The 12,047-nt window shown below is 43.7% G+C and overlaps 1 protein-coding gene across 1 annotated transcript in view; it reads left to right on the plus strand.

Moving 5' to 3' along the window:
* The window catches only part of znf804a (zinc finger protein 804A), a 242,407-nt gene that overhangs the window by 216,543 nt on the left and 13,817 nt on the right, over positions 1 to 12,047 (plus strand). Inside the window, exon 3 of the mRNA XM_078404071.1 lies at positions 6,827 to 6,957. Within this exon, the coding sequence (XP_078260197.1) occupies positions 6,827 to 6,957 (131 nt within the window). The remainder of the gene's footprint in view (positions 1 to 6,826; positions 6,958 to 12,047) is intronic.

The following is a 12,047-nucleotide window of genomic DNA, read 5'->3' on the forward strand; positions in this document are numbered from 1 at the left end:
CCATATAGAAAATCTATGAGATGTTGACAATACCACTAAAATTACCCATGCAGTCTTGTACAATTAACATTACCTGTGCAGGCTTGGTAAATTTATAACAAGGGATTCAGTAGAGGATTTTTTAAAATAAATTGAGAGGTGGGGCATTTGCAAGGCTTCCCTGATGCTATTAAAGTTCATTTGCTATTGCTGGTAAGAAGCCACTGTGGGCAGATTACAATGTTTGAAAGGTAGGTAGTACAATGGGAGGTGTTGTTGCTTAGAAACTAGAGAATCGGGTGTTTTTTATTGTCATATGTTCCGAAACGGAACAATGACATTCTTACTTGGAGCAACATGACAGATATGTGAACATTTATTCACAAAATGCTGGAGTAACTCAGCAGGTCAGGCAGCATCTCGGGAGAGAAGGAATGGGTGACGTTTCGGGTCGAGACCCTTCTTCAGACTGATGTCGGGGGTGGGACAAAGGAAGGATATAGGTGGAGACAGGAAGATAGAGGGAGATCTGGGAAGGAGGAGGGGAAGGGAGGGACAGAGGAGCTATCTGAAGTTGGAGAAGTCGACGTTCATACCACCGGGCCGCAAACTGCCCAGGCGAAATATGAGGTGCTGCTCCTCCAATTTCCGGCGGGCCTCACTATGGCACTGGAGGAGGCCCATGACAGAGAGGTCAGACTGGGAATGGGAGGGGGAGTTAAAGTGCTGGGCCACCGGGAGATCAGTTGCGTTAATGCGGACCGAGCGCAGGTGTTCAGCGAAGCGATCGCCAAGCCTGCGCTTGGTTTCGCCGATATAGATAAGTTGACAAACTTTGAAGAAGTTCTCCTCCTCTTTGAAGAAGGGTCTCGACCCGAAACGTCACCCATTCCTTCTCTCCCGAGATGCTGCCTGATCTGCTGAGTTCCTCCAGCATTTTGTGAATAAATCGATTTGTACCAGCATCTGCAGTTATTTTCTTATAGATATGTGAACATGATGCCCTATAACACCCATAACAAAAACAAACACACATATATATTATATATATATAGATATATATATATATAATATTTATGTGTGTGTGTGTGTGTGTGTGTGTGTGTGTGTGTGTGTGTGTGGACATGTATGTATAAACAAATAAACAATAATAGTGCAAAGACAAAAATAACGCCCCTAAGTCTATGTAGTTCAGAGCGTATTTGGAGTTTGTAGTATTTAATAGCCTGATGATTGTAAGGAGGAAGCTGCTCCTCAACTTGCAGCTTTCAAAAACAGTTGTGAACACAAACTATTGTTTGGTCAATAGGTATTTTGCAATTGAGTATGGAATATTCCTCTGAAGATGTAATTTAAATGGAGGGAGAAATTTGCTATGTTTCACCCATTTGTTAAATGAATGAATGAATGAATGTTTATTAGCCAAGTATGTGCGTATACAAGGAATGTGCCTTGGTGTTCCGCTCACAAATGACAACACAAACATACAGTTAACAATTAAGAATAAAGCATAAACACATCAAAACAATAAGGATACACCATTACGGTCTAAACATGTGGGTGAAAATAAACCAGAGCAAAAAAGAGACTACAGACTGGTTATTGAGTAGAACTATCACTCGTGGAAAAAAAAAGCTGTTTTTATGTCTGGCTGTGGCTGCTTTGACAGTCCAGAGCCGCCTTCCAGAGGGAAGTGTTTCAAAGAGTTTGTGGCCAGGGTGAGAGGGGTCAGAGATGATCTTCCTGGCCCTTGCAGTGTACAGTTCATCAATGGGGGGAAGGTTGCAGCCAACAACCTTCTCAGCTGTGCGAACGATCCGTTGCAGCCTCCGGATGTCGTACTTGGTGGCTGAGCCAAACCAGACCATGATGGAGAAGGTGAGGACAGACTCAATGATAGCAGTATAGAATTGGACCATCATTGCCTGTGGCAGATTGTGTTTCCTCAGTTGCCGCAGGAAGTACATCTTCTGTTGGGCCTTTTTGACTGTGGAGTCGATGGTAGCCCCCCATTTAAGGTCCCTGGAGATGATGGATCCAAGGAACTTAAATTACTCCACAGATGTGACTATGGTGTTGTTGATGGTGAGTGGGGGGGAGGGGAGGGGGATCTCTTCGAAAGTCTACAATTAGTTCCACTGTCTTGAGAGCATTGAGTTCCAGGTTGTTGCGATGGCACCAGGATGCCAGCTGTGTCACTTAAAACAATATCCATCTTCACACTTCACACTCTCTTCGCACTCTAGCCTTATTTTAGCTTCAGTATCAGAAATACTTCCAATAAATTACATCCCGGACAAAAGACCATTCAACCTAAATGGTCTTTGTTGGTTTTTATGCACCATACAAAGCTTCTCCTTTCTTATCACATCTTATCCACTCAGCATATCCTTCTCCACGATGATTACCTAGTATTACAGCTATAGGTTTATTATATATTTTTAATGATTATCTATTATCTGTGAGCATTGTATTACTAGGCCTGTAGAAACAAGCAACTGCAGATGCCAGTTTACACAAAAACACACAAAGTGCAGGAGTAACTCAATGGGTCAGGCAGCATCGCTGGAGAACATAGATAGGTGACGTATCAGGTTGGAAGAAGGGTCCTGGCCTGAAACATCATAAGGTCATGTCAGAAGGAATAGGAGTAGGATTAGGCCATTCGGCCCATCAAGTCTACTCCACCATTCAACCATGGCTGATCTATCTCTCCCTCCTAACACTATTCCCCTGCCATCTCCCCAGAAGCTCTGACATCTGTACGAATCAAATCTATCTATCTCTGCCTTAAAAATATCCATTGACTTGGCCTTTACAGCCTTCTGTGGCAAAGATCTCACAGATTCACCACCCTCTGACTAAAGAAATGTCTCCTCATCTCCTTCCTAAAAGAATGTCCTTTAATTCTGAGGCTATGACTTCTAGTTCTAGACTCTGCCACTAATGGAAACATCACCTATCCATGTTGTCCAGAGATGTTGCCTGACCTGCTGAGCTACCCTTGGTATGCATTTAGTGGCCTGTTATGCTGTTGCTGGTAAGGATGTCATTGTTCTGTTGCTGGTAAAAATGACAATTAAACATCCTTGACTTTGACTCCATGGGTCCTGAAAACAGTACCATGCATAAGGCACCATTTAAAATGGACAACAGTCATCTAAATGGAGAGTTTGGATCAGCAGCTTCAGGTATAAAATGAGTGATTTATTTCTGTAATTATTTCCAATAGATAATTATGGCAACAAGGCACAAGACAGTTGTGAACAAAACATCGGGTAGTTGTGTATTTCACAATAGTGCAAATATGTTGAATTTATGTATGTAATCTCCCATTCAGATGAATAAATCATTTAAGTGAAGGGGAGCACCAATCATGTACTGGATACCATAACTATGACTTAAAAGCATGTGAATTTTTAAATAACTGTCTAGTGTGTTTAGTGCTGTTGAGGAAGTAAACGTCTAAGTAAATGCTATATGGCATTTATTAATTATGTGATGTGCTGTAATTGATTTTACCTTGAGGTATGATTCTTGCTTTATACATTTCTCACGCAATTTTATTGGTGAACTGTTGGAACTAAATGGATTTTGTTGTGAATTAGCATTATTAATTGCATTTTTATAAAGAGACATTTGTGCAAGATTTACTCTATTTCAGAACATACATATTTTCTTTTTTTTAATGTCTGCTTCAAGTAACTTATGTACTTAATAGAATGAATAAGCAGCATAGCCCCAGAGTCCTGGGTTTGATCCTGACCTCGGGTACTGTCTGTGTGGAGTTTGCACGTTATCCCGTCTCCCAACCCGAAACGTCACCTATCTCATGTTTTCTAGAGATGCTGCCCGACCCGCTGAGTTACTCCAGCACTTTGTGTCAAATTTATCATATCATATCATATATCTACAGCTGGAAACAGGCCTTTTCGGCCCTCCAAGTCCGTGCCGCCCAGTGATCCCCGTACATTAATACTATCCTACACCCACTAGGGACAATTTTTACATTTACCCAGCCAATTAACCTACATACCTGTACGTCTTTGGAGTGGATTTTGTAGGGTAACTTTAGTTAAATTTGCTCCTGTGCGTGCAGGGGGTGGATGCAAAAGTGGGATAACATAATGGGAGCAGGATGATTGCTGGTTAACTAATTTATACTGTGTATGGAATGGAAAGACCGTTAATAATATTATTTTCTCTACTGAAGATGATTGAACACATTTTTTTTTTTCTGCTCTTATTTTTATAGACACACACATACATACATGCTTCCTGAAAGAATGACCGGTCTGCACACTCCCCGTTCACCATTTGTAACACGTTTAGTGCAGGGGCGGCACAGCGCCTTACAGCGCCAAAAACCCAGGTTTGATCCTGACCACGGGTGCTGTCTGTACAGAGTTTGTACGTTCTCCCTATGACCGCATGGGTTTTCTCCGGGTGCTCCGGTTTCCTCCCACACTCCAAAGACATATGGGTTTGTAGGTTAATTGGCTTCAGTAAAAATCATAAGTTGTCCCTAGTGCGGAGGATACTATTAGGGTACGGATAACATAATGTGAGCAGGATGACCGCTGGTCGGTATGGACACGGTAGGTCAAAGGAACTGTTTCCCCGCTGTATCTCAAAAGTCAAAACTCAGATGAGTGGTGAACTTGGTACTCATGTTGAGGATTGCATGCTATGTTAGCTTAAACGTAGCATTGCTGATTGACCAAGTATCATAGCATTTTAAATTTCCATTGGCATCTCCATAGTGCAAAACACAACAACACAAGAAAATAGCAGGAGTAGGCCAATCGGCCCCTCGAGCCCGCTCCGCCATTCAATACGATCATGGCTGATACTACCCCAACCCCCTTCCCACTATCGCCCTTCTCCCCACCCAAAAGAACCATGTGATCTCCTGGGAGAGGCGAAAAACCGGATAAAAACCCAGGCCAATTTGGGAAAAAAAATCTGGGAAATTCCTCTCCGACCCCAAGGTAGGCGATCGAAACTTGTCCAGGAGACTACTCAGGTCTTACTACACTAACAATAGCTCGTCCACTTCCCTGCCCACTCCCCATAACCCCTAATTCCCTTGTCTATTAAAAAACAATCTATTTCTGTTTTAAATTTATTTAACGTTCCTGCATCCACAGCTCCCTGAGGCAGCGAATTCCACAGACTAACCACCCTCTGAGTGAAGAAGTTTCTCCTCATCTCAGTTTTAAAAGAGCCCCCTCTTATTCTAAGACTATGCCCCCTAGTTCTGGTCTCCCCGATCATCGGAAACATCTTTAGCGCATCCACCCGTTCAAGGCCCCTCACGATCTTATACGTTTCAATAAGATCGCCTCTCATTCTTCTGAACTCCAATGAGAAAAGTCCCAACGTACTTAACCTTTCCTCATATGTCAACCCCCTCATCCCTGGAATTAACCGTGTAAACCTTCTCTGCACTGCCTCCAGAGCAAGTACATCCTTTCTTAAATATGGACACCAAAACTGCACACAGTATTCCAAATGCGGTCTTACCAATACTGTATACAAAGAAACACAGACCTGTTTCTTTAAAGTGCTCGCATGCACTTTCTCGTAATTTATAATCTCCCTAGACTCAAAAAGCTGGAGTAACTCAGCAAGTCAGGCAGCATTTTTGGAGAGAAGGAATGGGTGATGTATTGGGTCGAGACCTTGCTTCAGAGTTTTGTACAGTAGTTCCTTAAACTGGGAGAAAATGCTGATCACTGGCACTTGTTTGGCAGGAACTGGAAGATCTTGCCCAAGAGCAGATTTGTAGAACCACATTTTTGTTGGTCTCCTGGCAATTTACTTTAAAAAGTCAGCAGGGAACTGCACACCCCATTAATATAAAAGCTCTTAGAATGCCTGACGTTACAGCGCTGCAGAATAAACTTGCCATTCCTAATGACCGCTTTAAAGATCTGCATTCACTGCTCTTGTGAACAATTTTGTGTACTCATCAAAGTGAAGGCTGGAGAATGAAATACCATCAACATTAAGCTTCCTCAGGTCATAGAGTCATACAGCATGGAAACTGGCCCTTTGGCCCAACTCGTGCATGCTGACCAAGATGCCCCATCTAAGCTAGTCCCATTTACCCGCAGTTGACCCACATCCCTCTAAACCTTGCCTATCCACGTGCCTGTCCAAGTGTATTTTAAGGTCAATGGCACCTAGGGTGGATGGATGATAAATCTATCTATGACCCAACAAGGTGTCTCCTAACATCAGAGGAACAACATGCACTGCTGGACGAGCGGTCTTGTTTTTCCTCTTATGTGTAGAAAGGAACTGCAGATGCTGGTTTACACCAAAGATAGACACAAAATGCTGGAGTAACTCAACAGGCCAGGCAGCATCTCTGGAGGAAAGGGACAGGTAACATTTCAGGCTGAGACACTTCTTCATTCCGGAAACATCACCTATTCCTTTGCTCCAGAGATTCTGCCTGACCTGTGGAGTTATTCCAGCATTTTGCGTCGATCTTTTTTTAAAATCTCTCTTTTCCCTCTACTAGGTATTCTGCCATCTCAGAGAGGTTATCTCCAAATAAGGGTGGGTCATATATTCTTGTCCCTTGGCTGCAGACTTCCATTTTGTACAGACCTCCTTCATTTTGGTTCATTGCAGCCAGAAACCAGCAATGAATATGAGGTGGATGTGAAAGCTTTTACATGCAAAGTCAACACGTATCTCTTGCACTCTATGCCACACAGTAGCCCACTAACAGTTGCACGGATGAAGGTGGATTCCTTGCACAGTCTGAGCAAGGCCAGATATCCCTCTTCACAGCTGCTGGTTTGAATTGACATTGATTTTTTTGTTGTTGCAGAGACTGAAAGAACTGAAGCAGAGGGAGTTTGCCCGGAACGTTGCCTCCAAGTCAAGAAAAGATGAAAGGAAACAGGAAAAAGCGCTCAAACGTTTACACGAGCTGGCAGAGCTCAGGAAGCAAGTACGCTGGTGAGTGGGAAGAAATATAATTCTCACTTGTGAAGGAACAAGCACAGGTATAAATGAAAGAGCTTTCTCACAGCTTTAGAACATAGAAGAGTACAGCGCAGGAATGGGCCCTTTGTTCCACAATATTTGTGCCGAACATGACGCCAAGTGGAACTGATCTCATCTGCCTGTACATGATCCATGTCCCTCTATTCCCTGCACCTCCATCTGCCTGTACATGATCCATGTCCCTCTATTCCCTGCACCTCCATGAGCCTATCTAAAGGCTTCTCAAAAAACGCCACTATTGTATCTGCCTCCACCACCACCCCTGGCAATGTGTTCCAGGCCCCCACCACTCTCTGTGTAAAAAAACGTGTCCCGCACATCTCCACTAAACTTTCCCCCTCTCACCTTACAGCTTTGCCCTCTAGTGTTAAGGGTTCTGACTGTCCACTCTATCAATGCCTCTCATAATTTTATATACCTCTATCAAGCCTCCCCTCAAACTCCGCCATTCCAGAGAAAAGTTGTGTTCCTTTCCTTTAGCCATCCCTAAAAATTGAGGCTAAAATTTGTCCACTGCAGGTCACTGTGTTGCATTTTCACGCTGTGCATTTATTTGAACCATCAAAATACTCACTCATTTCATGTGGGACTTCTAGGCAGCAGACAAAAAAACTGTTGATGGTGGCAATATCAGCTGGATCTGAAAGGTAGAACGAGGTTCGTGTCTGACTTGGCTTGATAAGAAGTTGCCTTGTAGGCTTGTCATGAAGATGGTCCTGCACCTCCTTTAATCTGGACAAAATTACGAGAGCCCACTTAAAATTCCCTGGGCAGCCACAAACACTACAGAAATGAGCAGATAGTTGAAAGGTAAAAGCTAAATACGCAAGGCATTCCAATTTGGTGGGAAAATGAGAAGGAACATTATAATGAAGGGACACGATTTTACAGAAGGATCTCGGAGGGTATGTGTATAATTCGGGTTGAAGGTGCGTAGCAGGTTGAGGTAGTGGTTAAATAAGTATTTGGGATCTTGCCCTTTATAAAACCATGCTGCCCATCTACATTAATCCCATTTACCCTCTTCAAATCCTTATCCTTCTAAAAGTAAACGTCAGTAGACAATAGACAATAGGTGCAGGAGGAGGCCATTCGGACCTTCGAGCCAGCACCGCCATTCAATGTGATCATGGCTGATCATTCTCAATCAGTACCCCGGTCCTGCCTTCTCCCCATACCCCCTGACTCCGCTATCATTAAGAGCACTATCTAGCTCTCTCTTAATCAGCGTCGTTGATTTGGCATGAGATGCTCAATGCTACAGTTATTTTTCTCCCTTAACTTTGTGATCATATGATCATAAGATCATAAGAGACAGGAGAAGAATGAGGCCTTTCGGCCCATCAAGTCTACTCCGCCATTCAATCATGGCTGATCTATCTCTTCCTCCTAACCCCATTCTCCTACCTTCTCCCCATAACCTCTGACACCCTTACTAATCAAGAATCTATCTACCCCTGCCTTAAATATATCCACTGACTTTGCCCTCCACAGCCTTCAGTGGCAAGGAATTCCACCGATTCACCCCCCTGACTAAAGAAAGTGAATCTAAATGCATTTTCAGAAGCAGGCTTGGAACCCCTTCCCTTTCACCCGTCCCATTACCATCAAAGTTGTTTCAAGGGTTGGTTGTTTAGTTTAGTTTAGTTTAGTTTATTGTCACGTGTACCGAAGTAGAGTGAAAAACTTTTGCCCTAGCTTATGAAAGGACCGTTCAGAAACCTGCAGGAAGAGCGAGAATGAAGCTGTTCTTGAGTCTGGTGGTGCGCGTTTTCAAGCGTTTTCAAGCTCCTGCACCTTCCCGGATGGGAGCAAGGGTGTTGAGTTTGAGTAGAATTATCTTCATTCTTTCCTCAACACAGTCTCAGTTACAGTCAAGCCAATGATGCCAAGCCCTTCATAGGACAGGGCAAGACCGGAGCTTCTATACCCACTGCTGCCGGTAATTGTGAGCCAACTTGCCCTGTAGAAGTGGTGGAATTGTGTGGAAGCAGAACTACTGTCCACCTTTCTGTGCCAGGGTATCTCAAGACGGCTTTGGAGAGCAGAATCAGCACTGTTCTCTTCAACATCCCACAGATCAGCTTCATTTCTAAGCGGCTTACCAGCACAACTTCAGTCACGGCACAGCAGCCCTTTAAAAGTTCTGGCAGAATTTAAGTTGCCCAGGCAAGATTTCACCGAAGTACCAAAGTGTTTTGCCTAACACTTGTGCTCAGTTGGCCAAGGCCTACTAGATCTCCAGGTTGCTAACAGTTTTAACTCGCCTTCCCATCCCTTTACTGACCTGGCTGTCCTGGATATATGTAGCTTATAACCCTACAGTATGAACATTGATTTATCCAATTTTATGTCATCTCCAACAACCACACTCCCCCTATGCCCCATCTAGACTCTCACCCATTTCTCTCTTCCCCCTCCCTTTCCTCCAACATTCCTTCCGCTGGCTTCACAACTTGGAACTCTTCAATCTGTGGTTATTTTTATGGTAGAGATAGATAGATTTTTGATGTACAGGTCTCAGAGGTTATGGGGAGAATGGGGTTAGGAGAGATAGATCAACCATGATTGAATGGCGGAGTAGACCTGATGGGCCAAATGGCCTAATTCTACTCCTATTCCTTATGGTCTGCCTGTCTCACACTCTCTGCTTTAATTGCCTGCCTTTGTTTCAACAATTTGCCTCTCAAAACCTCCCCTCGCCTGTGTCCACTTATTACCTGCCACGGTTTGTCCTGCCTCTCCTTTCTTCCTTTCCCCTCCTCCCTACAATCAAACAAAGAACGGTCCCAACTAGGAAAAGTCACCTATCTATGTTCTCCAGAGATGCAGCTTGTCCCGCTGAGTTATTCCAGCACTGTGTGTCTTTTGGTGTAAACCGGCATCTGCAGTTCCTTGATTTTAGATTTTTAATGATAGAAACATAGAAACATAGAAACATAGAAACATAGAAACATAGAAACATAGAAACATAGAAAATAGGTGCAGGAGTAGGCCATTCGGCCCTACGAGCCTGCACCGCCATTCAATATGATCATGGCTGATCATCCAGCTCAGTAGCCTGTACCTGCCTTCTCTCCATACCCCCTGATCCCTTTAGTAAAAAGGGCCACATCTAACTCCCTCTTAAATATAGCCAATGAACTGGCCTCAACTACCTTCTGTGGCATTGAATTCCACACACTCACCACTCTCTGTGTGAAGAAATGTTTTCTCATCTCGGTCCTAAAAGACTTCCCCCTTATCCTTAAGCTGTGACCCCTGGTTCTGGACTCCCCCAACATCGGGAACAATCTTCCCGCATCTAGCCTCTCCAACCCCTTAAGAATTTTATATGTTTCTATAAGATCCCCCCTCAGTCTTCTAAATTCCAGCGAGTACAAGCCCAGTCTATCCAGTCTTTCCTCATATGCAAGTCCCGCCATCCCAGGGATTAATCTGGTGAACCTTCTCTGTACTCCCTCTAAGGCAAGAACGTCTTTCCTCAGGTTAGGAGACCAAAACTGCACACAATACTCCAGGTGCGGTCTCACCAAGGCCCTGTACAACATAGACATAAAGAACTGCAGACACAGGTTTACAAGAAAAGACACAAAGTGCTGGATTAACTCAACAGGTCAGGCAGCGTCTCTGAACAACATGGGTAGCTGAGGTCTTGAGTAAGGACCCTTCAGAACTGATCCATGTTCTCCAGAGATGCTCTGAAGAAGGGTCTCGACCCGAAACGTCACCAATTCCTTCTCTCCCAAGATGCTGCCTGACCTGCTGAGTTACTCCAGCATTTTGTGAATAAAAACCTTCGATTTGTACCAGCATCTGCAGTTATCTTCTTATTCTCCAGAGATTCTGCCTGACTGGTTGAGTTACTCCACCATATTGTGCCTTTCGTCTTTTTGTGAGATTTTAATGGTGCTTCCCACTCACAATAGACGGACAAATTATCAGCATGGTTAATTGCTGGGCAGCCTGCGGAAATCTTTGGCTTGAGCAGACAGCATGAATATGGCATGCTGTCTTTTTTTTAGTGACGAATCAGTGCTGATTAATTATCCCTGTGCCTTCGTTCAGGTTTAGCCAATATAACCCACTGCGTCTTTTAAACAATTTAAACGGATTGTGTGAGTCGTTATCATAATCATAATTTGAGAGAGGGTGCAATTTAACTTCCATGCAAAACAGTTAAACAACTGTTTCATTTAAAAATAGAAGAACATACAAATTAAAAGACATTTCCAAAGAGCCAGGAAGCAGAGTGGTGTTTAAGTATTGATGTTTTAAGATGTTCTTGGGAAGCACATTTTTTCATCAGTGTACTGTAGGTACAATAAATCTCTGATGATTACTATGTTACCCAAACTCATGCAGTGTGGAAACAGGCCCTTCGGCCCAACTTGGCCACACCCACCATGTCCCATCTACGCTCATTCCAATAAAAATATTTCATGAGACCCCTTCAGTTTATAATAAGTAGTAAGTGACAAGGTTAGTCCTCTAACTTCTTTGCTACTTCATTTTTGGTGTCATTTCAAGTCACAAAAGCAGTCTACATTGGAATTAACAAGGCAGGAATTACAGCATCTCATATTATAATAATAATAATAATGCATTACATTTATATAGCGCTTTTCAAACACTCAAAGACGCTTTACAGGGATTTCTAGAACATAGAGAAGTGAATAAATAGATAAATAAGTAAACAAACAGAGAAAGGAGACAGAAGGTGAGGTGACCTTCAGTGGTTGACGGCAGTGCTGAACAGGTGAGACTTCAGTGATGTTTTGAATGTGATGAGTGAGGAGGAGTCTCTGACGGTTTGGGGTAGTGAGTTCCATAGGGTGGGAGCAGCGATGGAGAAAGCCCTGTCCCCCCAGGATCTGAGTTTGGTCCGAATGGGGGGGGCCAGGAGATTGGCAGCAGCAGAGCGGAGTGTGCAGGTGGGAGTGTGCCTGTGGAGGAGGTCAGTCAGGTAGGATGGGGCCAGGTTATGGAGGGCTTTGTAGGTCATGAGGAGGATTTTGTACTGGATTCTCTGGGGGATGGGG

The sequence above is a fragment of the Rhinoraja longicauda genome, chromosome 8 (assembly GCF_053455715.1).
Source record: "Rhinoraja longicauda isolate Sanriku21f chromosome 8, sRhiLon1.1, whole genome shotgun sequence".
NCBI classification, from domain to species: Eukaryota; Metazoa; Chordata; class Chondrichthyes; order Rajiformes; family Arhynchobatidae; genus Rhinoraja; species Rhinoraja longicauda.